The sequence below is a fragment of the Notechis scutatus genome, chromosome 12 (genome assembly GCF_049901735.1).
Source record: "Notechis scutatus isolate UNSWTSFEM ecotype Mainland chromosome 12, rNotScu1.2, whole genome shotgun sequence".
NCBI lineage: Eukaryota > Metazoa > Chordata > Lepidosauria > Squamata > Elapidae > Notechis > Notechis scutatus.
This window is the reverse complement of record NC_142020.1, coordinates 17,202,335-17,226,934: the sequence shown is the minus strand read 5'-3', so window position 1 is coordinate 17,226,934 and position 24,600 is coordinate 17,202,335. Positions and strand designations below refer to the sequence as shown.

The 24,600-nt window shown below is 50.9% G+C and overlaps 4 protein-coding genes across 21 annotated transcripts; 2 read left to right on the top strand and 2 right to left on the bottom strand.

Moving 5' to 3' along the window:
* The first annotated feature begins 168 nt into the window (after positions 1-168).
* LOC113422342 (myoglobin-like) lies at positions 169-2,516 on the top strand. 2 transcript variants are annotated; one of them, XM_087942416.1, is made up of 4 exons: positions 169-378; positions 531-647; positions 1,742-1,964; positions 2,286-2,516. In XM_087942416.1, exons 1-4 carry the CDS (start codon positions 338-340, stop codon positions 2,322-2,324), a joined length of 420 nt encoding a protein of 139 aa, XP_087798542.1. In that variant the 5' UTR covers positions 169-337; the 3' UTR covers positions 2,325-2,516. The 2 variants fall into 2 exon arrangements, with proteins under 2 accessions (XP_087798542.1, XP_026538996.1); XM_026683211.2 differs by having other exon boundaries at positions 2,252-2,516.
* A 1,843-nt stretch (positions 2,517-4,359) lies between these two features.
* LOC113422343 (hemoglobin subunit alpha-D) lies at positions 4,360-5,582 on the bottom strand. Its single transcript, XM_026683212.2, has 3 exons — positions 5,018-5,582; positions 4,698-4,902; positions 4,360-4,595 (listed from the first exon to the last, which is right to left on the bottom strand). The coding sequence occupies exons 1-3, from the start codon at positions 5,110-5,112 to the stop codon at positions 4,467-4,469; spliced, it is 429 nt and encodes a 142-aa protein (XP_026538997.1). The 5' UTR covers positions 5,113-5,582; the 3' UTR covers positions 4,360-4,466.
* A 2,360-nt stretch (positions 5,583-7,942) lies between these two features.
* Positions 7,943-21,858, top strand: NPRL3 (NPR3 like, GATOR1 complex subunit). Of its 16 annotated transcripts, XM_087942402.1 has the most exons (15): positions 7,943-8,140; positions 8,252-8,527; positions 9,709-9,778; positions 10,799-10,837; positions 13,209-13,338; positions 14,739-14,813; positions 15,828-15,981; positions 16,352-16,433; positions 17,435-17,572; positions 18,439-18,595; positions 19,196-19,302; positions 19,469-19,598; positions 19,712-19,952; positions 20,674-20,866; positions 21,065-21,858. In XM_087942402.1, the coding sequence occupies exons 2-15, from the start codon at positions 8,410-8,412 to the stop codon at positions 21,228-21,230; spliced, it is 1,800 nt and encodes a 599-aa protein (XP_087798528.1). In that variant the 5' UTR covers positions 7,943-8,140; positions 8,252-8,409; the 3' UTR covers positions 21,231-21,858. The 16 variants fall into 16 exon arrangements, 15 of the variants coding, with proteins under 15 accessions (XP_087798528.1, XP_026539145.1, XP_026539144.1 ...); XM_026683359.2 differs by having other exon boundaries at positions 8,127-8,527; XM_087942414.1 differs by lacking the exon at positions 7,943-8,140 and having other exon boundaries at positions 8,226-8,445.
* Positions 21,805-23,641, bottom strand: MPG (N-methylpurine DNA glycosylase). 2 transcript variants are annotated; one of them, XM_087942415.1, is made up of 4 exons: positions 23,616-23,641; positions 22,872-23,025; positions 22,456-22,660; positions 21,805-22,277 (listed from the first exon to the last, which is right to left on the bottom strand). In XM_087942415.1, the coding sequence occupies exons 1-4, from the start codon at positions 23,624-23,626 to the stop codon at positions 21,883-21,885; spliced, it is 765 nt and encodes a 254-aa protein (XP_087798541.1). In that variant the 5' UTR covers positions 23,627-23,641; the 3' UTR covers positions 21,805-21,882. The 2 variants fall into 2 exon arrangements, with proteins under 2 accessions (XP_087798541.1, XP_026539152.1); XM_026683367.2 differs by lacking the exon at positions 23,616-23,641 and adding an exon at positions 23,281-23,415.
* Between the last annotated feature and the right edge of the window lie 959 nt (positions 23,642-24,600).

Below are 24,600 nucleotides of genomic sequence, written 5' to 3'. Positions count from 1 at the left end.
GCTTGACCGGGAAGGAGGCAGGGGCGGGCACCACCCTCAGGCGCCCGGGGGGAGCGGTGGCCGGAGCGCGGGGCCGGAGAGCGCGGCTTCTTCGGCCGGCGGCCAGCTGGCGGGGGGAGAGGCCGCCTCTGCGCCGGCCAAATTCATTGCCGGCCTTTGTCTTCGGCCTCGCGTGGCCCGCAGCTCCGCGTGATTCTGGGCGGCGCTGAATTTCTCCGGGCCAGCGGCCCCCTCCCCCCGAACTGCCCAGGAATGCGGCCGCCGGAAGATTCCGCGAACTCGTACCCCGCCCGCCCGGCCCACTCCCGATCCTAACGGGCGCTCCCTTGTGCCAGCCATGGCCATCTTTGGGGGTCCCAGCGGGAAGCTGAAGGTGGGGTGAGTGGCCCGCTGCCCCAAATTGGTCTCTGGTGCTTCTGCCAGCTGCCTGGCGGGTGGAGGGGGGAATCCCTGAAGTGACCAGCAGCGGGACCAGGGTCGGAATGTGTTTTGGGAAATGTGCCCCTAAGCTTATCTTCTTTTCCTCCCAGACCACCCACTTCAGATCCACTGAATGGTCTGACAGAAGTGGACCAGCAACTTATCCGAGATATTTGGGCAAAGGTGTTTGACAATGCTGAAGAAAATGGCAGGATTGTTATCATCAGGTACTGGTGGTAGAAAACTGGGTCCCCTTTTGTGGGGGACACCCACTTGGAAGCTCTGTTTGGGGCTTAGGGGAAGTCTACCAAGAGACCCAGCCTTCTGGGCAGCCCAATAGTGGGACTGGGCCTCTTCCCAGATTCATGGCATTGTCTTCCAACTGCTGGTGAAGTAATGACATGATTTCTCCTGCTACCAAAAAGACAGCTGGACTTATATACCACTTTATAGCCCTGTCTAAGTGGTTTACAGAGTCAGCATATTGTCCCCAACAATCTGGGTCATCATTGGAAGACTGAGTCAACCTTGAGCCTGGTGGGATTCGATCTGCCAAATTACAGGCAGCTGGCTGTCAGCAGAAGCAGTTTGCAGTACTGCACTCTAATCACTGTGCCACTGAGCTCCATTGGAGACCATAAACACAGCCTCCCCCAGTGACTTACTGCACAAATCAGATGTTTATTGTTGATTCTTTTATTTTTTATTTTTCTTATATGTATCCATGTATTCATAACTATGTTTTTACTTATACCTATTATCTTGTAAGCAATTAACAAACCAAATAAATAAATAAACGGGGTGGGCGGGCAGGAGGGTGGGTTGATACTCTTTTATGTCCTGGGGTTAAGGTCTTCAATCAGGCCTGAACCAGAGCACCAGCAGGGGAGTCTGCAGCCATGTAACCGTCTGGTCATTGCCTCTTCTCAGCCTTTTGAGCACTCTAGTTTAGCCCTGACCAAGACCTGCATTAGGCCAGTGAGCCACTGGCCTCCACTCTTTCAGATGCCGGCGTCTGGATTCTTTTGGTTGACAGGGGTAAGAAATCTTGCTTGGTCAGCCTGGGGAAATAAAAACATAGATTCTCACTGGCTCAAGGTTGACTCAGTCTTCCATCCTTCGGAGGTTGGTAAAATGCAGACCCAGATTGTTGGGGCCAATGTGCTGACTCTGTAAACCGCTAGTAGTGCTAGTAAAGCACTATGAAGCAGTAAGTGTAAGTGCTATTGCTATATAATGCAGAACTGCTCAGTCCAGAAGCACAGCATAGGGAGAGAGAACAGCTGAGCAAAATTTGCCTGCCTCTTTTCCTTCTGCTCAGGTTCTTCACAGAATACCCAGAGAGTAAGCAGTATTTCAAGAACATTCCGACTGAAGGGGACCTGATGATGATCCCGGAGGTGGGCTTCCATGGCCGGAGGATCATGGTGACCCTGAACCAGCTGATTGAAAGCATGAATCACTGGAAGCAAGCCTGCAAGCTCATTGGGCGGCTGGTGGAAAGCCACAAGAACATACACCAGGTCCCACTAGGCATGTTCCAGGTACACAAGAAGGGAAACCCATGGTCTGCCAAGGGGCAGCTGAGGTAACTGCATGGTGGCCACCCCTTCCACAGAGGGGAGATTTTTGGCCAATAATTGCCTGCCTGCCTGCGGTGTCCATGATCTGGACCCCAGTGGACCACGAGAGCTTCTGCGACTGGTGGGGGTGCCCTTGTTTGCTTGGTAGCTCCCTTTTGGAGGCTGCCAGGGTGAGTGATCTTGAACGTGGGTGGGAGTCCCCTAGCACTTGTCTCAGGCTGTCCTCTCATAGTTCTGCCTTTACCTAGTTCCTATTTCAGGCCATTCTCTCTGTCTTCCAAGATCTCCTCAAAGAACAGTTTACTGATGATGCCCAGTTAGCCTGGGAGAAGTTCTTCCTGATTCTTCGAGAGGAAATTGAAGCTGCTTATGCACAAGGACAGAAGATTTGAACAAGCCCTGACTGACGTTAAGCAGTTGGGGAGTGGATCCTCACCTGATTGTGCTCATATGGGAGGAAACAAAGTGAAAAAATACATGAATTAAAATATAAATAGAATGAAATGAAATGAATCCTTGAAAAAAGTGCTTGTTCTTTCTCCATGTTGTACTCTTTTCTTCCAAATTCTCCAGGACACCTCAGTCCAGGAAAAGATACACATGTATTGTGTGTGTGTGTGTGTGTGTGTGTGTGTGTGTGTGCGTGCACGTACATGTGCTTGCATGCACAGGAGTGGGACTAATCCCAGCAGGGTTTGTACCATGGTTACCTGAGGCATGGTTTTCTTAGCCCAGTGCGCTTAGCTTTTGTGACACATAACTTGCCATCAAGATGGGCTTCCATTGCCTGGGGTTGCTTGAGTGGGTTTCCTTGCTTTCCCACTGAGAGAAGGAGCTCCCCCTCCCTCCACAGCCCCAAGAGAGTTGCCAGGCAAATAAAGCCATCTCTGGAATCGTTCCATGAAGGTTGGATTTTAGAGGAAGAAGGCCAGCTTAGGGCATGTGGGGTGGTGACTGTAGACTGGGGGCCTGTGCTCCCATGGTTGGTGGTAATAGGTGGGGGAAGAAGCCCTTTGGTCAACTTCAATGGAAAGTTGTTTATCTATTGCAGATATAAACCTCTGCAGCCCCAGAGGACTCTAGGCTATTTAGGGGTCCCTGTGCAGCTTGGAGGTGCTGAGCCTAGGCAGGATGCTGCCACAGGTGCTGAAAGTACCCCAGCCCCCTACCCACCATGTGACTTGGCCTCTGCTAAGATGGGATCTGGGCCAAAGTGTGCTGGTGGGTCTAACTGGTCAGGGGTCCAGGATTCAGGGTAATGTTACACAAGTGAGGGAAATTATCTGCACAGGTCTGGTCACTGTCCTCCTGGGGGTTGATTTTGGACCAGATACACAGTGGCAACCGCTAGTCACTGCATTGGATCCTAAATAGCCCTTTTATTGAAATGAAGGAGAACCCCCTTTCCCTCCAGGTCGACCTTGCCAGAAGGAAACACTGGCCATTGGTTCACAGTGACCCTGGTGCACCACTTGCAACCGGTGGCCCAGCCTTCCCTGTTGCTCAGATGGCAGGCTCCACCATGTCCACTGTTCCTCCTTCAGCCAAGGGCTGGGCTTAGCTCATCTGTGGCTGAGGGCCCTGAGCTGGACAATAAGTCTTCCTGCCTAGTGGTGTGTGTCTCACTGGCAGGAACAGCAGTGTGGAGGAGAGCCACTTTTGCTGTGACTGTGGAAGGGGCCCCAGGATTGGGAGGTGTTGGGAAAGGAATCTTTACTCCGAATATATTCCTGGCAATGGCCGCTTGCCTCTCCATGGTCTTCTCTGCTCCCAATCTGGTATTTCCCAAGTGCCCAAAAGTGTGCTGCTGAAATTAGGTGTGTGTGTGGGGGGGGGAAATTATTGTGTGATCTAGCCCAAATAGCGAAGTAAGTTTGCCAACTCTGCTCCTAGTTCTCCTCCACTTCTGGTCTTCCTGCCACAGCAAACACCCTGGTTTCCTTATTCCTTAGGTTGCTCTGGGATAGGATTTCTGGGAGGGGAGACAAGCCTGATTCCACCCAGAGGCAAATGGTTCTTAGCTATAAATGACAGGGTTCTCCATTATAGGTGAAGGTGCCCTTTTCCTTTATTATATGCAAGCAGTTTGGTACAGTGTTAAGGCACCAGGCTAGAAACCAGGAGTAATGAAGTCCATGGTATGGATAACCATGGACCAGTCACTCCTCTCAGGCATCTGAAGAAGGCAGAGGCAAGCCACTTCCCAATCCTTGCCAAGAAAACTGCAAGGACTAACCCAGACAGCCACCAGGGATCAACACTAGCTCAAAGGCAGGCACACTCTCAGAGTTCCTTCCCAATAGCCATACGGTCCTGCTCTTCCCTCCAGCCCCCAAAGCTAGTGCAACAGTCAGGCAGCGGTTCAAAGACAACTTTATTGGTCAGTGGCCCAGGTGAGGCACCCCCAAAGGCAGGCAGCTCAGAGGAAGGCAAAGGAAGGCACCTGGTTGTGGCCCCTGGAGCTCATCTGTATTTTTCAGACAGCACTTCAGACACCTGTTCGAGGAACTTGTCCCAGGCCAGGCAGACTAAGGCACTGTACTCAGTACGCAGGTGAGTGGCCAGAGACACCTGGAAGCATTTGGACAGCAGCTGCAAGAATGAGGAGAGGGAGGAGGAGGAAAGCAGGAGTTAGCTGGGCGGGTGGGACAGGCGCCGCTCTTCCCACCCTGCAGTCACTTTGCCCCCACTTGCCTTGAAGTTGACCGGGTCCACGCGGAGGTTATAGGCATGCAGGTCGCTAAGCTGGGAGAGGGTGCCGCGGATGTCATCGAGGTGTTTCAGGGCGCTGTCCAGCGCCTTGCCCACTTTCTCTCCCTGGTGGATGATGTCCTTCGAGCCGGGACTCAAGTTATAGTGAGAGAAGTAGGTCTTGCTCTGCGGGAAGACTATGAACAACCTGCGGCAGGGAAAAGGAAGAGGAAGGAGTCCGTTAGGGGACCCTGGTGGCAGGGAAATGGAGGGCAGCGGCGCCCGTCGCGGGAAAGGAAGGCTGCCCCCGCTCGCTCGCCTACCTGTTCAGCGCATCGGCGCCAATGTCCTCGAGGCGACAGCCCAGTTTGCCAATGGAGGCTTGAAGCAGCCTGCGGTCCTCGGCGGTCAGCACCATGGTTGCGGCAGAGCAGGAGGAGATCGAGGGAGGCCTGTGGATCGCTAGGCAGAAGCAGACTGGGAGCCGGGGCGCCACCGTCGCTTTTATAGCTGCCCCCCTCCTCGGTCCGCCCCTCTTATCTTATCGCCGTCGCGGTCAGGAGCGCTGCTGCCCGCTGCGGGGCGGGACACGCTTCGCCGCGGCTTCCCAGACCAGCTCTCGAGCCGCACTCAAGGGAATGGTGGAAGGCAGATGGGGGGCTCCTCTGGAGGGCTGTCGCGCCCAGATGGTCTCCTCGACCTTTCCGTCGAGCGTCTCGACCGATTCACAGGAAAATGCCCGACCGGCGGAGAGCGCCCCGATCATGAAATTCCCAGGCGTTTGTGGGACGACTAAAGATGGACGTGTGTGCGTGTGCCTGTGTCGCTGGACCCTGAAGACACGAGTTAGGATGGGAATAGCCAAGCCGAAGGAAAAGCGCTCCTGACCTAGAGGGAAGCCCAGAAGTTCAGTCTCAATCCTGACACAGCTGTGCATGGAAGAAAAGCCCCTGCCCACCATACTGGGTTCCCCTCAGAGACCCTAAACATTTAAAGAATGTGTGACTCCACCTGACTGGGCACTTCAGAAAATAAAAAAGAACAGTGAAACAAGGTGAACAGAATACATGCATCCAGAATATTGTTCCCCTTCACCAACCAATATTATGATTGCCCAAAGTGGTCCCGCTTCACAGTCAGGTACTGTACCAAGGGGTCTAATCCATTGAGGAAGTAAATAAACAAGTAAATAAGTAAAAGTCAATATGCTAAATTTTGTCTTCTCAACAGCTATTACTTAACCACAACTGGCTGACTTTACAACCCCCTGCCAATATGCTAAATAACAGTTTGGCTTGAGTCCTGGCTTCCTATGTGCATGAAAGTAAGTTTTTTAGAGTTTACACCCTAATATGGGTTAGGCAGTGACTTGGCCTTGGCCTTTCTTTCTCAGCCTACCTGGACAGGTAAAAAATAAAGTCTGGGTCCTCTCAAAATCTACGGAATAGGACCTGGGGAAAAAGCAGCCCACCTGTTGATGTCCTACAGCCTAAGTTGAATATTTAATGTTTTTTTCTTGCTTGAGAGCATATTTTGTATTTTAGATTTTTATCCCATCTTTATTCTTTATAAATGACTTGAAGTGGCAAACATACCTAATATTCCTCCATCCTCCTATTTTCCCAACAATCCTATGAAGTAGGTTGGGCTGAGTGCAAGCAACTGGCCTAAAATCAATAACTGGTTTTCATGCCTAAGTCAGGTCTAGAACTCAGAGTCTCCCGTCCCAAAGATGCTTTTTCAGGAGGCAACTGGCCTTTGTTCTTTCTTTGAAGATATTTTGCTTCTCATCCAAGAAGCTTCTTCAGCTCTGAGAATAGCTATAGACTCACAGTCTTCTGGTTTCTAGGCCAGCACCTGAACTACACCAAACTGACTCTCACCGTATTATTTCCACTTTTTCTTCCTTCCAGAAATATAATGAAGAAAGTGCTACCAAGACATGCTGAAGAACCAGAGCTTCTCTTAGAAGGCCATTAGTAAGGGGGAAAGGGCAAGCTGCTGCCTCATGGATGTCCTTCTCCCTGATCCATAGGAGATTATCTTTTGGGGATTGTGGTGCAAAAATCCTCCACAGGACCTTCCAGCTGTCTCCCTGACAATAGGAAACACTGAAATTTGTCTCCCACCAGGCATGGCTGACACAAAGACCCAGCCTACAAAATTGCATTGGTTGACTGGAGCAACGTTGTGGCCAGGGAAGTCAGTTGCCTGACATACAACCTCAATGCCTTGCAGGATTGCATCTTGAGAAAGGCTATCCCATTTCTCCAGACATTTAATGGGGAGTTAATTTGTCATGCCAACCTTGGATTCTGCTTGAGTATTGTGTGTATGTGTGTGTGTTTGTAACAGCAGAAGACTCCCTGCAGCACCATGTGAATTGGGATGTGAAGACACTTAGGAACAAAGCAAGCAAACAAATAAAAATATGCTGGGAGTTTCCATTCTGTTGAATAAATAAATGAAGCCAGACAATTTGGGTTCCAGACAAAATGCTGCATTCAGCCTCCTATACTTTATAGGATGTCAAGTGTGTGGGAATATAAGTCTGGGTGACTCTGAACTTACAAGAAACCTTTTGGTTGGGATAATTTGGACTGCCCTGCTGGTAGCTTCCTCTAACTTAGGAGCATATTTTAAAATGCAGTTAGCAAGGGCATAGAAACAGGCCCTAGCCAAACATTATTGCTTTCAGCACAAAAAGGCAAAATCTGAAATTCTGGCCAGAAACATGGGAATACCTTTTGCTATTTTCTCATTTTACTGCTGTGCTCCCCCCACCCACACAAACTGCTTGATTAACCATGGGGCTCCAAAACTCCCAAAACAAGTGGTAAATCAGATTTATTAGTGACATTGAACTCCTCTCTGTAGTTTGTCAGCTCCCGTACTTAAAAATGTGTAAAGCAAGGTTGGATGACTTTTCACAGATGAAATGATACACTACTGGAACGACAGGTAATACACTTGATTGGTAATATAGTCATAGATTTTTTTTCCCAGTAAAAGGGCTAGACCTTTAAGTAATTTGATCAACATTTGGGAACTGTTTACAATTAATTTTTCCAGACCTTTTATTATTTTTAATGTTACGTAGTATTTTAAAAATATGTATATATCTTTTTCCTGTCAGTTGGGTTAAGTCAATGTTTTTGAAAATAGCTCATATTCTCCCAGCTCTTCTTTCTGGGCCGCAGGGTGGGGGTGGGTGGGGGGTCTCCTTCTTGCCCTCCGTTCGGAAGGCCACGTCTCCCCCGCTTGGAGACACGATTGCGGGCGGGCGGCGGTATCTCTCCAAAGCCAGGGCGCCCCTACGGCCTTATCGTCCGCTTGCCAAGCCGAGGCGGGGCGCCGAGCCCGCCCCAACTCCCTAGCTGAGGCGCCACCTGCTGACGGGAAGGCTGCCGACGCAGGGGCTCCCCCGTTTCTGGCGTGCTGGTGAGGTAAGCTTCCGCGGCTAGTGAGCCAGGCCCCGGCCAAGCACGGGGGGAATGGAAGCGGCCTTCGAGAGCTCTCGCGACGCGCCCATCATCCCCGACTTTCGCCGGTCCTAGGCGGCAAATTGAAGGCCGTCCCGCTACCGGAAGACAAACGGAAGTGACGACCGCGCAGCCGCCGCGCCCGGGTGTCAAAGGGCGATGGGCCCTCTACCCTTTCGGCTCCGGCTCTGGCTCTGTGGTGACGCGGTTGCGCGGGCGAGAGCGGCAGCGGCATGGGGGACACCTCGAGCCCCGTCAGCGTGATCCTGGTGAGCTCCGGCAGCCGAGGCAACAAGCTGCTCTTCCGCTTCCCCTTCCAGCGGGGGCCCGGCAACCCGGCCGCCTTGATCGGTGAGGAACTGGCGAGCGCGCGGTGGGCGGGAGACGCCCCGCCCCGGAAGGCCTGGCCGCCCCCGTTGCTATGGTGACCCGGCGACCTCGCCCTTTCGCCGCCGGGCGGTCCCGCTGTGCTCCGGCCGCTCGGATGACCCGGCGGTTCTCCCCGGGGCCCCCTGGAGATCTCGTGGCCTGGCGTTGCCTTTTCCCGGGCAGCTGGCCCAGTTGACCTCCCACCTGTTCAGGTGGGCTGGGCGTCGCCTTTCCCACCTGGGCGTCGCCTGCAGCTCTGCCTCCTCACCGAAGATAGGGAAGCGGCCCCGTTCACGTTTGGCCCTGGTTTCCGTTGATTTCACGGTTGAACTCAGTGCTTCATCCGTGAGAGGTTCGCCTGGGGACATCACCTGTTCAGGGCTTTCAAGATCGGAGGTTTTCCTGGCTGCTTTTCTGGGCAGGTGTAGGTAGTCCGGAGCAAAGGCCTCAACATGGTCTCGTGCCCCTGTTCGTGATCAGTCCGTGGCCTGTTCGTGATCAGTCAGTTCTTTTACATGCCAGTTCCTGTGACTTGCTGCGGGGGAAACTTCCTAAATGTCAGATGACTTGTTAACGAAAGATGGGAAAGTAACCATGGTCTGCGACTGAAAAAAGTAGGAAGGATGAGCTTAACTGATCCCTAGAATGCACCTTTTGTGCTTAATGTGGAAAACCAATCTTTGTATATCATGACGTATCTGTACCACCTAAGTGTTCTGGTTAAATCTGCTGGCACCATATGACACTGCTGCTAAGGAGACTGGCAGACTATTATTCCCCTGGAATACTTTCCTTACAGAGTGAGGAAAAGGGAATTTAAAAATATGTGTGGCAGTCTATCTGGAGTCAGTAACACCATGAAGAGAGTTGGGGAGGACTTCCTCATCTACCCTTTGTGCTAGTTTTGTTCCTCCAGAGTCTGATTTTTGCATGGCCTACTATTTCAGCTCAGTTTTGAAAGGGCAGTTGGTAGGCTTGATCCAAGTGACGTGCTGACTGAGACAGATTATCCAAAGCATGCCTCTGGGTTAATTGTCTGAGGAAGATAATAGGATTCCCATAAAATATGCTGCCTCCCCATCACCATGCAAAATGTGCTGTGTGAATGGGACAGTGAATAATGTCTCCAGGCTTGAAGTCCCCCCCCCCTCCATCTTTTTTAGGGATGTCAAGGAGTAAGTATGCAGTAAACAGTATTGGTGAGAATGTAGAAGATCCAGATGGAGATTCCAGGTATGTATTTCCTTGGTTCTGTTTTGCAGATCTCCTTCTTGCGGGCATGTTGGTTGGCAAAGTTGAGCTCAATTCTTTTTGTGAAGGGGTTTTTGAATGTCATGGTTTTGAGGAAAACATAAAAATATTATATCCAACTCTTGTACTCTTTAATGATCACAATTATCCCAGTGAATGATCTTTAAGTTTTTTGCTCCTCTGGTGTTAGCAATGGGAGGAGGCAACTCTTCCCTGCTGGTAGGTCTGACAAGTGGGGAAAAAGCTCCAGGATTCCCATTTGCCAAGAGACACTGACTTTCCCTGGCTTATTATTCAGCCTCTGGAATTGAAGCTGGGGAATTTTCACAACTGCGTGAAGCTGGACCCATCCCCCTCTTGGTTCTTAGCTAGCTGATATGAACCAAAGCATCTGGGGTATGTTTGTGATTATAACAACAGTTTCAGGGCCCACTCTGGTCCTGAACTGCCTTCTCTATTGTCTAGAATTGTTGAGGAGGTGGCCAGCTATAATTTAATGGTTTTCATGTAGTACAATGTACAGGTTTCTTCTGCTGTAGCAGAATTCAGGAATAGGGGAAAAAATGGCTGGAAGCAGCTGAATGGTTTGCACAGTAACATCAGCCATGAAGGAAGGGCCTGCTGTGGTCCCTGGAGCCCAGTTTTCTTATTCCAGCAGCCCTGAGACATTCCTGCAAGCTCTGTCCTGCCTGCCCAGTGCTTATTCTGCTGTCTCTTTGGGGGAAGCTCATGGTACCTGCTGCACTATGAGCAGCCATTGCAAGTCTTTTTCTTCCTTCCCACTTATGCCATCCATTTACACGGGTGGTGGTGGTGTGGTGTACATTAGTTTCATTGTTTTCATTTTACTTTAGAAACATTTACTCGTAACCGTGAAAACTGGCAGGATTCCATTGTCCCATTTTATAAGTGTGCGAATAGTGTGCCTTGTGTGATTTTTGTCTGGTTGATTCTCCAGTTTTGTTTCTGAGTGGTGCTTATGGCCCCTGTTCCTATTTTCAGAGAGCCCTGTCCTCTCACTGATGAGCAGGTGGTATCAGGGTAAGACCAAATTCATCTGTCTCCAATGGCTTTTCTTTTTTACCATCTTCTTCTTGTATTGTATTTCTAATTTCTGTCTTGGACTATGCTGTAAACGAATGGAACGATAGTGGAGTGCAGATGAGATGGATAAACTTGTAAGAAATTTAAAGGAGGAGCCAGTCTAGAAAGAGAAGTGCAGCATTGTGGCAGTGTGTGTTTTGCATGCAGAACGGCTTTGGGTTTCCTCTCTGGTTGCCTGTCAGTCTCAGTGGAGACAAGGTGGACCCAGAAGCTGACTCAGTTGATTGGAGTGTATGAGGTCAAACCTAAGACTGGTGCACCATTCTGCACTTTGCAATCAACTCATATAAGTAATGCGTCATTTTTGTCTGTGAAGGCATTTGGATGCAGCATTTAACAGCTGGTTCCTCTCTAGTTTTTAGGATGTAGAGTAATAATACTTTGAATGATAGAATATTGAGGCCACTCCACATTCGAGCTGTTATGTTCTTTTCCAATTTGCTCTCCCTTAACCATATTATATTACAGGCTTTAGAATTTCTAGTCAGTGTAACACTAGAATGAGGAGGATTGCAATAGAATAAGAATAGGAATAGGAATAGAATAGCAGAGTTGGGAGGGACTTGGAACTCTTCTGTGCAACCCCCTGCTTAGGCAGGAAACAAAATTGTTTGTCAGGCGTCCATCCCCGATGGATTTGTCCTAGTTGTGTGGTTCTGTACTGGTCTAAATCTTTTCCTAAGACTCAGCGTCACTTAAGTTGCAGCCAGAAAAAGTGGGTTAAAAGGAAAAGCTGAGGAAAATGGCCTGCCCCAAAGGCAGAAGGGCAGCTAAAGGTCTTTGAATCTCTTTTGCAACCCCTTTCTTTCAGAGAGAGGTGGGGACTCCTGAAGGATTCATAGGAGTTCTCTTTAATTGGGGAAGTAGAAGCTGCTAAAAGGTGAGACAAGGCTGTTATTTACCCCAGAACATTTATTTGCGTAAGAAATGTGTTCTTCTATTGAACACAGAGGTAGGTGGCAGCATTATTGAAACAAGGGTCTCCAAACGCTGTCAAAACCAGGACTTTTGAGCAATATCCCAGAGGCCCTTAACAAACCAATGAGCTCCACAAAATTGCCTCTGGGAAGCTGGTCTTCCAAAGAAAGGCTCACAGCTGCTTAAGTTCACCCAGGGTGCTTGGCTAAAATCAAATGCTTAGCCAGAGTGTAACCATCATGAGAAGATAGGGAGATGAGGATACTTATCAGGAAGTTCCACTTTTTTAAGAACCAAATTTTGGAATTTTCCATTGCTAGAAAAGAGCAAAGGGAGAGATTTCCACAGACTGAATATGAACAGTTTCAAGAATTTGATTTTTTCATTCCATTTTTTTCCAAATACAGAACCACTGGGATTTCCATTCTGTCTTGAGGAGAACATCTTTTAGAATTATTTTTGGTCTTAATCCAAATAAGAGTTCAAACTTCCGTTGCTAGGTCTCTGGTGAGAAAGATTGCAAAGCCACTATTCTGCCTCTGCTGCTGCCGCCGCCGCCTCCTGGGAGGGCTGATAAGCTCATAACTCTCCTGGCCGCAGGCCTCATAGCAGAACGCTGCAGTCTACCACGGAGAAGCCTTTGTATGGCAACTGCCCCTGACCAGCAGTGGAGTGGGGGGAGAGGGAGTTGAGACTAAAAGTCTGAATGTGAAAACGTAGAAAGAAGCAAGTTCAGAGCTAGAAGATGTATTTCTGCCCAGAGGGCTGAACTTCCATCCTCACCAGTCCTTCCAGGCTCAAACAAGCTGAGCCTCGTGGTGTTGCAGGTGATGCTGGCCAGCCTGCAGGCCTCCAGCTGGGTCCTCTGGGGCACTGGCACTTTGAAAGAGGCCACATCTTTCCCCACAGAGCAGGAAAACTTTAGATCATGCAGAGACAAGAGGTTACATGATAGCAGCTTATGTAGCAAACAGAGGATGGGAATAGGGGAGGAAAACATTTTTGATGCTCTGAGCAGGTATTCCTTGACTTTGGGAGCCTTTATAACCCAGCTCAGGAGCAGCCTGTACTTGGGAATCTGCTTCAGCTGCTGCAACTGCTCTGCTTGGACCCTGCAACAGAAGCGACCCTCTCTAACCTCTCCACTTCTGTCTGAGAGTGGCATGACTGTCTCATTGTTGGCTGTGATGCTTTCCTTTCAGTAATTCTGATGATTCTAAATATAAAATTTGGACAAATTAATGGCATTCAAATGGGTCCTAGTGTTATTTATTTAGAATGCTTGCAGAATAATATTTAATGTTGAATACAAATGGTACCTGGCTTTGGGATGTCTTTAGGTCGCCATAAATACAGTCATACCTGTTTCTCTTATTCTTCTGCTTTGAAGGTTTTCGGATGTCATTCTGGCAACAATTCTGGCTACTAAATCAGACATGTGTGGCAAAAAGTTTGAGCTGAAGATCGATAACATTCGTTTTGTTGGGCACCCAACTCTGTTGCAGCATGCCTTTGGCCAGGTATGTCGCAGATCCAGAACACCTTTGCAACAGCTGAAACTTAGAGGCTCCTTTCATATTGCTAAATTTCTACTCTTGCCCCTTTCTCAGCTTGGAACAACCTGCAGAATCCAGTGGCTAGGGTCTCAAACCCAACTCTGCTTCCCATATTCCTCAATAAAGTTGATACTAGTAAGAGTCCATTTCAGCTCTTTTTGTGGCCAGTCTTCCCTGTGAAGATTTTCCCCTTCCATTGTAAAACAAGATTCAATATTGGAAGTATGTGCTGTATAAAAATTGATTGATTGGGCCAAGTTTTAACCGGCACCAGCTACTTGACTTTTGAATCTCCCCTGGGAATGGCAATTGTATCTTTAAACATGGTTGGTGTTCACACAGCAGGCTTAACTAGATCAGTAGATTTAGCAGATGCAATTGCAAATATTTTAATAGGTTCTCTGTGGTTTATTCTGTTTGGCTAGTTCATTGTTTAATGTGCTGTGTGAATCCAGGGAACGGGGTTAACCCATTAACCAGGCATTTTGCGGAGGCCTTCCTCCTGACAGGCCACTTGGGGCTTTTTTGCTCCATCGTGTCATGTAATTCCTACAAGAGGCAGCAATTCCTATTGCTTTGCTATATTACTCATTTTTCCTTCAGTTTAGAAAATTTGGATTCCCCATAGGTTAATGGGGTGACTAATTTGAAATACTATTTCCCATGTTCCTGATCTAAGTTCTCAGGACTGTACCTCTGTGGAGGTTCCTCTTGTCTTCTCTTGAACATATTTCTGGAGGGACAAGAGCTGCCCTGCCATTCATTCCAGAGTTGCTGGTGAAGGTGGACACAGCACCCTGGGAGACAGCTGCCCTCCCCCACCCCCCTCGTTAACCTGTGTTTATTCATTGGAAACTGGAAAGGCGGACACATTTGGGGTGTGCTGTGTGAGTCTGTAAGCCATGTGGAGCCCTACTGATTGAGGAACGCCATGGCTGGAGGATTATTCCCCCACCTAAGCCCCTGCCCCAGTCTCTACCTAAATAGAACCACTCTGCTGCCTCCCCAAGACAGTCCGTTTCAGTGCCACACAGCTCTGTTATTTGTTTAATCCAAGGTTTGGTGTGTATTCTGTGTAGCCTCCTTCAGCCATTGGACGACTTCAGCTCCTGCCCTTTGCAGAACTTCTTTTTCTGAGACTTCCTCACTTTGGTCTCAACCTGGATATGCTCTAGTTTATGCCTGATCTTCTTAAAAACATGACCTCCAGGCCAGATGGCCTCACTGAGGCCAAGAGAGGGAACTCTTTCCCCAGATCTCAATATACCAAGAACAGATCTGCCTTTTATGCACCACCGCACCCAACCACCCTTCCTGGACCTACTTGCTTTTACACTTCCTAAGTGTCCTCTTTTGCTGTGCAGGTATCAAAGACAGATCCTTCTCCCAAGAGGGAAATGCCCACCATGATTCTCTTCAACGTGGTCTTTGCTTTAAGGGTAAGACTGCCTCAGAAGTAATACTACCTAACGGTGCTGTGAGACAACCAGCTGTAGAGCCCTCGCTTGGGTCAGGTCTTCCTGGTCATTTCTTTGGCCTTTATTGGCAAAAGCAGCACTCTCCCCCACCTCGGCTGGCCTGGACTTCTCTCGGGACTTATGGCTCTGCATCTCTGCGTAGCACTCCAGCTCCGGGGTGGGGCCCATCTAATAGTGGCAGCTGGACAGGCAAAGGCCCAAGGTGTTATCAACAGGGAGGCAGTTGCAGTGAAACTTGAAGTTTAGCCCCATCCTATGACTCAGCAGAAATGTGGCTCGTTTTGTAGTGCCGAGTCATAGTTTATGACTTTGGGTGGCACACGTTATCACTGCCCTGCATTCCATTTCTTTAACAGGCCTTGAACAGCTGGTTTGTCCACTTTGGCTACTAAGTGTCTGAGCCTCACTTGTTCAGCTGGGTGTGGCTGATAACAGCTGGATTCCTGCCTTCTCCCTGGTTCAGAGTGGATTAAGCAGCCTCTCTGGGCTATGCAAGATGGTCACTTGTGCATGATGTGACGGAGAAATTCCAGGGTTGGTGCTTCATTAGGTTCTCATGGAATCTATTCTAGCCAAAGGCTCCGCAAGGCTCAGACTGAGGGTTGGAGGAAGGTCTGTTCCAGGGCAATGAGCCTGCCCCTCTGTCCTCACATTAGGACATCTCTCAATGGGAAGTAACTGTTTGGGGTCAGGGGAAGGTCAGAAGGAGATGCTGGTGTGTATGTGTGTGAGTGACTGAGATGTTTTGTCCAAATAAGAGTAGCTGAAGGGATGCTACCACTGGTTCACATATTTTGTGGTAGCAGCTCTTATTACCCTGATGCTTTCAATGGGAGACGGCCTTCTGCTGGATGGCCGGAGGGGAGAGAATGGCTGGGTTGGCCCCAGGTGGGTTCCTCCTCCTCCTCCTCCTCCTTCCAGGTCATCTGGCTTGCCAGGCCACCCTTGATGGACAGTTTCTACTTCTGTCTGCAGGCCACTGCGGACCCCTCCGTGATCAGCTGCCTGCATAACCTCTCCCGGCGCATCGCCATTGTGCTTCAGCATGAAGAGAGACGCTGCCAGTATCTCACCAGGGAGGCCAAACTCATTCTGGCCATTCAAGATGAAGTTTCAGCCATGTCAGAAAGTAAGCTGCAAGCAGTTTATGGTCTCATCCACTTGGGAGGCCGCTTTCCAGGACGTGGCTCCTGCAGGGGACTGTTGCCAGCCTGGACCCCTGAGTTGAGAGCCACTGTCCAAGGAAGGCTGTTTTATCCCCCCTGACTTGACCCCCTCAAAGGCCCAGGCTGGACCGGCTGCTGTTTGCTGTGCAGCCAGCAGTTGGATGACACAAAGAAGCAAGTTTCAGTCTTTGTGAGATGGGCAGCTATACACATTTGATTAATTAATTAGATGAATAATAAAACCCAGCGTCAGGTATGTCCCAAGAATGAATGGTTGGGAAGAGGGCAGGGGCCTGAGGTTGGGGCTCCAAAATGATTTTTTTCCCTCCACAGCAAGGGATGGCCCTCAGTCACCTTTCCCTCACATCCTTCCCAAGTGCAAGCTGGCCAGAGACCTTAAAGAAGCTTATGACAGGTAATAATATCCTTGCCACCCCCACTCCCCCATCAGCAGTTCTTACCGGCTGCTTCCTTACAGAGCCACAGGCCTTGTCATGGTGCCCTTCAGTAGGAGAGGACAGCCTCATCCCAAAATTGGGGAGCCCAGGGGGGAAACTCATTGCAAGACAATTATGGAGGTGCAGAGTCCGATTCTGTAGCTGCCCCCTCCCCCCCCAAAAAAACACAAGGTAATTGGAATGAAACCTTCAGGGTATTGGGTGTTTAGCTGGCTCCCCCTTATCTTTTATTCCCCAAGGTTTATGTGAAACACTACCCCTCAGTTTAGGATTGGGAGATTAAAGTAGATAGAGAGTAACTCATCTCCTCATAATATCAAGCATTATCTGGCTGCTTTCCTTCATCACCATCACCATCAAAACCATCACCATCCGGTCTAGAACCTGAAAGTCCCTTCTCGCTTCTCTGCTTGTCCATGCACTGCTTCCTTGAGGAGGGGGAAGCCTGCATAAAGCTGGCCAGGCTCTCTCTTCCCTTGGAGCCTTTGTAAGCTCTCTGGAGGCCCCTCCATCTCATGCCCTCACCTCCCCATGATGTGGGCCTTGTGAGCCTTAGTTCCCCTCCCTGGGCTGGTTTGAGGCTGGTCCTGCTCTTCCTGCTTGTCGCTTTCCTTCTCTTCTGATGCCCAGCAGCAGAGCACAGGAGGCAAAGACAAAGCCTTCCTGGGGAAGTCAGCCAGATGCCCCTCTGAGACAGCTGCTCAGCTCCACCTGGTGGGCAGCAGCCTTCCTCTGGGCTGAGCAGGGCTAGCATGACTTGACTTGCACAGCTTGTTGGTGGCCAGCAAGTGGCGATGCCTGTGTCTATGTAAAAGGGAATACTGTATTTTAATTGAGTCAAATAAGGGGAAGGGTGGGTGGAGGGGACCTTTGAGAACATTTCGCTCAGGCTGCCTGGAGGCTTCTGTGCAAAAAGGCTGATCCCTGAACCTCCTGGTGCTTCTTTCTTTCCTTTCAGTCTGTGCACAACAGGGTTGGTCCAACTACAGATCAATAACTGGCTGGAAGTGAGTTTCTGCCTGCCTCATAAAATCCATGATGTGGCATCCAGTTTCATCCCCCCAGAAGCCATTGAAAGAAGCTTGAAGGCTATTCGGTGAGACAGGACTTTATTGCTAATACATTTATTATTTTATTTTGGTCTTTCTGAATGCAACTTGGTTTAGAATCTTTTCTCACCACAGTCAGGCCTCTTGGGATGTAGATGTGGCTAAGCCTGCTTGAGAGCTGAAAATGTGTCTCTGAAATTTTTTGGTGACTGTGGGCGAGAATGTCCAAAGTTTTAAAAGATGAATAGTTGGAAGCAGGACCTGAGAATTCATGGCCTCCTCGACCCATTTTGTTCCATGATCCCATGGTTTGCAAGCCCCAAGATAAATCTTTAGAAAGCATTTTGTTCTTCGATTACCAGCTACTTAATTGTGCAGGCATCATCCCCATTCTGTGACTTATGGCGATGCTCCAAATGTTTTCACTTCATGCATCTAACATGCTCAGTCTGAACCACAAGGTCTTGTTACTTCGTCTACCAACATTTAGCTTCTCAGCTACTCATTCACCAAATTCAGACTCAGGATTTCTGCCAAACAAGATTTGATGGTATGATGTTCAACTTGTGTGGTTTAAGGGAGAGTCTCATTCTAGTTCACCTGGAAAATTGAGTTTGTTATTTATTCATTTGTATATCTATTTATTTATAAAATTTATAGGCCACCCATCTTACCCCTGAAGGTGTTGATTTTTTCATAAATCCTATGAAAATCACTTTTTCACATTACACATTCAGCTGCTCTGTTTTTTGATGAATCGGTCACCACTTCTGCTACACAGAGGTTCTTGCACCTCTCTTAAGTCTTGTGAAATAGAGAAATTGTACAAATTAATCGAGGAGATTTTCCCCAGCCATTGTAGGTTATCTTAACCCCCCACCCCCACCCCGCACCTGTTTTGCTGTCTCTGCAGGCCTTACCATGCCTTATTGCTGCTTAAAGATGAGAAGTCCCTCCTCAGCGAACTGCCCCTCGATTGCTCCCCTGCCCTGGTGCGAGTGATCAAAACCGCCTCTGTGGTGAAGAACCTTCAGCAGCTGGCTCAGGATGCCGACCTGGCCTTGCTCCAGGTGAGCTCAGAGGGGACCCCAAAGCCTTTTGATACATCTGCTACATCATAAACCACAGGTGGACCTCCTCTTCCAAAACATAGGGTCCGAGTTGACCCCCAAACAGGCAGTGAGAATTCCCAGGGAAAGGAAAATGTTGTGAGGGCGGGAAGATCTTTTCCACTACAACAACTGAGGCATTAAAGCCCACCTTTGTATTAGGTGCAGCACATCCTTCTGCCTACTTCTAAGAGGACCAGAGCAGCCAGCCACTGGATCAGGCCCTGTGGGATCTGTGTGGATCACCTCCCTTGCTTATTGTGCCCACAGGCTGAGCTTGACGGCAATGAATCTCTCCTCCCGCTGCTTCCTGGCAGCTGGGATTTGGGGGCCCTCTTAAGAAATGAAAGCTGCACCCCTGGTCTCAACCCACAGCAGGGGAACGGGAGCTTTCTCCTCTGGCTGCCAGGCTGTGTTTTCTTAATGTGATCTGCATAAGCAGAAGAGAGAGTAACTCTTCTCCTTGGAGCCGGAACTCATTGCCACATTGATCCAGCCCAGCCTGTCCTACCTGTAGGTGCTGCTGAATTGCCCCAACAGGTGCTTTCTCTTTTGTGGCAGGTGTTTCAGCTGGCTGCACATCTTGTCTACTGGGGCAAGGCCCTCATGGTCTATCCCCTGTGTGAGAACAACGTCTACATGCTGTCCCCCAACGCCAGTGTCTGCCTGTGAGTTGCTCAGCTGGTTCTTTCTGCTGAAGGGATGGCTTTGTGTGTCGGCTCCTGTCTCCTAGGCTTCACAGGTGCTGATTAGGTTGACTCGCGGCACCCAGAGGCCAGGCAGGAGCAAGGGAGGAGGGCAGCCCACTCAACCCCTTTCCCTTCCCTTCTGCAGTTACTCCCCTTTAGCAGAGGAGTTCTCCTCTCAGTTTCCAGGCCACGACCTGCCCGCAGTTCTGTCCAAGTTCTCCTGGCCAGTTTCTCTGTCTGAGCTCAAGGACCCTCTTGCTCCAGTGATTCAGGAGGCAAGTTCTAGCTCCTCAACCTCCCCCGCCCAATGTCTCAACCCACAGGGTGGTCGAGGTGCTTTAACGGCCAAGATCTTAGGCCGCTCTGACGGCCTCTCCTTCTCTCCCAGACACATCTCATTCGGATGGTGGCCTGGATGCTCCAGCATCGGCTTCTCATTCAGCTGCACAGCTACGCCTGCCTGATGGTTCCCCCAAAGGAAGAGGAGGAGGAGGAGGAGGAGGAGGAAGAGGAGGAGGAAGAGGAGGAGGAGGAGGGTTTTCGCACCAGAGTAGAAGAGCTGCCCTTTCCTGCCCGAGTTGGGGGCCGAAGCCTCAGCACTCCTAGCGCACTCAGTTTTGGTTCTCCCAGTAAGTGGCAGCCCTCTTTTGCCCAGAGCTCAGCCCAGCCAGGGGAACAGTGCTTGGCTCCCGGGTTTCAAATCCTCTACAGAGAGGAAGGGGAAGATAGGTAAGATAAATGGATGGATGAAAGAGAAAGAAGAGACCACGGCAGTGAACTTATGTCATACTCCTATTTTCCCCACAACAACCCTGTGGAGGTTGCACTGAGAGAGGGGGAGTGGCCCCAAATCACCCAGACCTGTTTCATGCCTAATGGATGTCTAGTGTCCAATATTCAAGTCAGTTCATATCATGATACTTTTCTGCTTATTCCTAAAGGGCAGCATGATAGAATTGTGTGTGTGGGAGGGAGGGAGGGAGGGATTGGAATAATTTTTTTCAGGCTCTGAAGAGCCATGGTGGCATAGTGGTTAGAATGCAGCATCGCAGCTGACTCTGCTGATTGCCAGGAGTTTGACCCTGCCTGGCAAAAAATGAGGTCCCAGATTGTTGGGGTCAATAGGCTGACTCTGCAAGAGAAGGCTGTAAAGCACTACGAAGGGGTATATAAGTCTAAGGGCCATTGCTAGTGGAGGAGGACTTTGTCAACAATTTTTTGAAAGCTGTCTTGCCCTTCAGCCCCACTGTTGCATCTGTCTAGGAACAGCAGGAAAGGAAAAGGTGGCAGCTGTCATCATGGGGCCCCATCTCCTCTTGTCCCTCACAGTGCCTTCTTGTTTGTTCACAGCTAGCAGTGATGACATGACCCTGACAAGCCCCAGCATGGACAACTCCAGTGCGGAGCTGTTGCCTGGGGGCGAGTCTCCCGTGAACAAACGCATGACGGAGAACCTCCTGACCAGCCTCTCAGAGCATGAGCGGGAAGCCATTCTCAGTGTCCCCGCAGCTCACAATCCAGATGATCTGCGCATGTTTGCCAGGTAGCCGTGGAGTGAAAGTCCTCCTCTTTGGGGCCACCGGCCTAGACTGTACAGTCTTCACAAAGCCCCGGGAGGAAGCTTGATGCTTGGACAGCAGGGCCAAGCTCGCCCCTCCTGGGTGGGGACTTGGGGAGCAAGCATCTCAGGCTTTGGGCTGTGGCTGCAGGGCAGAAACATACCTCTCCCCCCGCTTTGCAGGCTGCTGCACTATTTCCGTGGACGGCATCACCTGGAGGAGATCATGTACAATGAAAACATGCGGCGCTCCCATCTGCTCATGCTCTTTGACAAGTTCCGTAGCGTGCTGGTGGTGACGAACCACGAGGATCCCGTCATCTCTGTCTTTCAGTCCCTCCATAAGTGAGGAGAGGAGGCTTTCTTGAGGCCAGGAAGGAGCCCAGTCGAGGCTAGATGCTGCTCCCGGATCCAAGGAAGCCCCTCCTGCTGGACATCACAGGAGCGCTCTTCCAGGGGTTGCAGTCTGGCAGTTTTGTGCTCTGTCCCCTTCTTTGGAGGGAAGGAGGACTCGGCAGAGCAGCCGTGAGGGCTTCCCACCCCAAACTGTGGAGCAGGAAAACAAGCTGGTCTTTGACTTTGAAAAGCAGGAAGAGTATGGGGATCCAGGGATAAGCCCCTTTGGTGAAAGAGTGCCCATGACTTCCCTTCTGCCGCAGGTTGAATGCTCACATGAAGCAGTGGGTTCATAGCCCACCCATCCTGCCTCCGACAACAACTCCAAAGCATTGATTGGCGTGCCTGCTCAAGTCCTACTGTTCTGGCACTGCCAGCTCAAATCAATTGCCCTGGGATTGTCCCGGGGCGAGGCGGTGGCACTTCAGAATAAAGAGGAAGGGGTTATTCTAGCAAAGTGGGCCTGGGGCGTGCACTTTCTTGCTGAATGTGGTACATTGTGCATTTGGCTCCATTGACCCCAGTCATTGGAAGAGAACAAAACATGTTTATTTACATAAATAAATCTATTGGCATCAGTATTCATGCCCGCTTCATGTTGCAAGCTAAACACATTTCTCTCTGAGGGCGCCATGTGCCAGTTTCCCCTCAGCATTTTTGTCAGTGACACTCACACACTTGTTGCCATGGAGGTAGAAGCGCAAAGGCTTCTGGGCCCACTCCCCACTGATGCCAACCCGGGGGGCGCAGACGGGGACTTGGTCTCTGGAGGCTTCCAGGCCAGGCTCCAGCCATACGGAAGAGTTGCAGCCCAGGTCCTGCTGGTCAAACCTCCGATCAATGGCCAGGGCCTGGCAGAGTTTGGAGGGCCCATTGCACAGCTGCCAGTCCTTGAGAGGGCGTGCAGGAGCTTTCTGCTGCCGGGTCAGGCGCAGCTCTCGCATGGCCTCCAGCCCCTGCAGGGGCTCCAGGGAGCGCAGGAGGACTGCAGCACCTTCACCTGTGCAGGAGGTGGGCAGAACTGCTCTGAGTGGTTCAAAGGCAACGCAGACTGGAGGGTGGGGGTGGCTCAAAGGGCAGAAATCCCCCCCGAGAATGAGAAGCCTCCAGGGAAGCTGGGCATCCCCGGGATTCACCCTGATCCAAAAGTGGGAAGGGGGGGCTGGAGGCCTACTTACCTTGGCTGGAGACATTCATGCAGAAGTAGATCCCGTAGATCTGGTACACGTACAGCGTGCCTGGTCGCATGAACATGGCTGTGTTCCTTGCGGTTCGTCGACCCCCCCTGGAGTGCGAAGCGGTGTCCTCCCCTCCCAAATAGGCTTCTGTTTCAACGATCCGTCCCCGCAGCTCCCGTCCGTCGGGCAGTTTCCGAACCAGAATCTGAAACAAGGCGAGACTGCCGGGAGTCAACGGGCTCTCCGGCCCCCGTGCGCCGCCCCGGCTGCGAGGGCCCGCATGACATCTTTCGACCAGGCGGGAGAGCGACTGGGACGGCCCGCTTCCTGCAGAGGAGCTGACCAGGGAGGACGGGCCGTCTAAGGCCCACCTTGCAACTGCCCTTCGTTCCTCCACCCCCGGCCGACGAGCTCACCTGTCCGAGCAGGGCTTTGGCCAGACGGATGCAGGGCTGGTCGAAGTAGGCGGCGCCCAGGCGGTCAGGCGAGCCGCTGCCGGGTTTCCGCGCCGCCTCGGCAGGAAGCGGCCTCGGCGCGTCGGGCATGGCTGCTGGCTGGGAGGCGTCCGGCCTGCAAAAAGGGGAAGCCGAGCTCAGCGGCGAGGCGGAGCGCCACAAAAACCCCGGGAGCTCCTCCGCCTTCCCGTAGCCGAGCAAGCCGCTCTCGGCTCGACCTTCGCCCGGCAACAGTTCCGGCTCCGGCCTCTTGCGGTCCCCGGGCGATGGCTTTGCGCTCTTCCCAGGAAGACCCTCGCGCAAACCGGGGCTGGACCAGCGGCTGGCTGAGCATAGAGTGAGACAGCCGGGGAACGGCGGAAGGACTCACCCGGAGTGCGGCATCCAGAGGCACCCCGTCCCGCCACTTCCTTGGATGCGTCCGGAGACTTTTTCGAAAGAGCGGAGGGAAGCCCGAGGAGGGCGGGGCTGCCCGATCTCTGCCTAAACCTATACAAGGAAGGATCAACGTCCGTGGAGTTTCTTGGCCTCCTGGTCACGAAGGCCCTTTACTCGACAAGAGCCTTCCGTAAAAGGCTAAGAGCTGGAGGGGCTCTTGCCCCACTTCCATCAAAAGCAGCCATCCTGGCAGTTAGCTAAAAAGCCGGAGTCACCCGGTCTTCTGAACCAACATGGGGTCCAAATACCCACACTCCCACAACCCACCTCAGCCTCATCTGTCCGGAGAATCCAGTTGCAGCTGCTGTACCCTAGATAAGCAGGCTGGGTCAGCTCAGAAAATGGACACAGCGGTGAGGAAGGTCCTGGTTCAGGCTGGACAAATGTCACGGGCCCCTTTCTCCTTCTTTGGAAAACAGTTGTTTCCAGCAGCTGGATGAGGATGCTCTCTGGGCAGTGCGATGTTGTCCTGAGTGGAATCTTCCTACTTCCCACCTGGAACCACAGCTTTATCTGCCAACTTCAAATAACCCCCCACCCAAGGCAAAATCGCCCCAGCAGCTGCCAGCACAAGCCCACCCCACTTAGTCAAGCAAGTGTCCCCTCACTTTCTATGGCAGTGCAGCAGTGCAGCAGCTGCTCTGGGTTTGACCTTAGGACAGCTTTGCTAGGAGCAGGCATGCTTGGGCTGCACCAAGCAGCTCTTCTGGGGCCCCTTGCCTCCCTCACCCCCACCCCCCAGCCTGTTCATTTACAATGGTCATCTGTGCAAATTGGATGGCGGGAAGGTACAAAACCTGTTTTTTTCTTCCAGGCTGCTGTAAAGGAAGAAGGGAACCCAGCCACCCAATGTCTCAGAAATAGCTGAAGTAAACTTGGAAAGGCAGCAGCATCTGAGAGCCTGCCTGCCTGCCTGCTTTCAAAGCGGTGAAAAGTAGCAGCTGTTGCCGAGGCTGACAGTTAAGTTGGAAGACATGGAAGGGGGCTAAATATAACTCCCGTTAGATCCTAGCCATATTTGAACATCTGGGGGTGGGGAACTCTTCCTACCCAGGTTAAGCTACTCCATGGCCCAAAAACTGCGCTCTGTCCCTGGACTTTCTTATCATCCTTGGACAACGAGCCTCAGCTTGATGCCTTCTGCTTTCTTAATCCAGAAGGAGGCACAGTGGTTACGATTTGTACATCGGATGAATTGTATCGCAGCATTTAACATGACAGTTGCAGGAATGTTTCCCTTTGCAGACCCAAG

Coding starts and splice junctions, on each gene's coding strand:
- LOC113422342 (XM_026683211.2), top strand. CDS start 338: ATGGCCATCTTTGGGGGTCCCAGCGGGAAGCTGAAGGTGGG. Junction 648..1,741: donor GGCAGGATTGTTATCATCAG/GTACTGGTGGTA, acceptor CCTTCTGCTCAG/GTTCTTCACAGAATACCCAG. Junction 1,965..2,251: donor TCCCACTAGGCATGTTCCAG/GTACACAAGAAG, acceptor GCCTTTACCTAG/TTCCTATTTCAGGCCATTCT.
- LOC113422343 (XM_026683212.2), bottom strand. CDS start 5,112: ATGGTGCTGACCGCCGAGGACCGCAGGCTGCTTCAAGCCTCCATTGGC. Junction 4,903..5,017: donor GGCGCCGATGCGCTGAACAG/GTAGGCGAGCGA, acceptor TCCCTGCCGCAG/GTTGTTCATAGTCTTCCCGC. Junction 4,596..4,697: donor TGGACCCGGTCAACTTCAAG/GCAAGTGGGGGC, acceptor TCATTCTTGCAG/CTGCTGTCCAAATGCTTCCA.
- NPRL3 (XM_087942402.1), top strand. CDS start 8,410: ATGGGGGACACCTCGAGCCCCGTCAGCGTGATCCTGGTGAGCTCCGGC. Junction 8,528..9,708: donor CAACCCGGCCGCCTTGATCG/GTGAGGAACTGG, acceptor CATCTTTTTTAG/GGATGTCAAGGAGTAAGTAT. Junction 13,339..14,738: donor TGCAGCATGCCTTTGGCCAG/GTATGTCGCAGA, acceptor TTTGCTGTGCAG/GTATCAAAGACAGATCCTTC.
- MPG (XM_026683367.2), bottom strand. Junction 22,661..22,871: donor CCAAAGCCCTGCTCGGACAG/GTGAGCTCGTCG, acceptor GCCTTGTTTCAG/ATTCTGGTTCGGAAACTGCC. Junction 22,278..22,455: donor CATGAATGTCTCCAGCCAAG/GTAAGTAGGCCT, acceptor CCTCCTGCACAG/GTGAAGGTGCTGCAGTCCTC.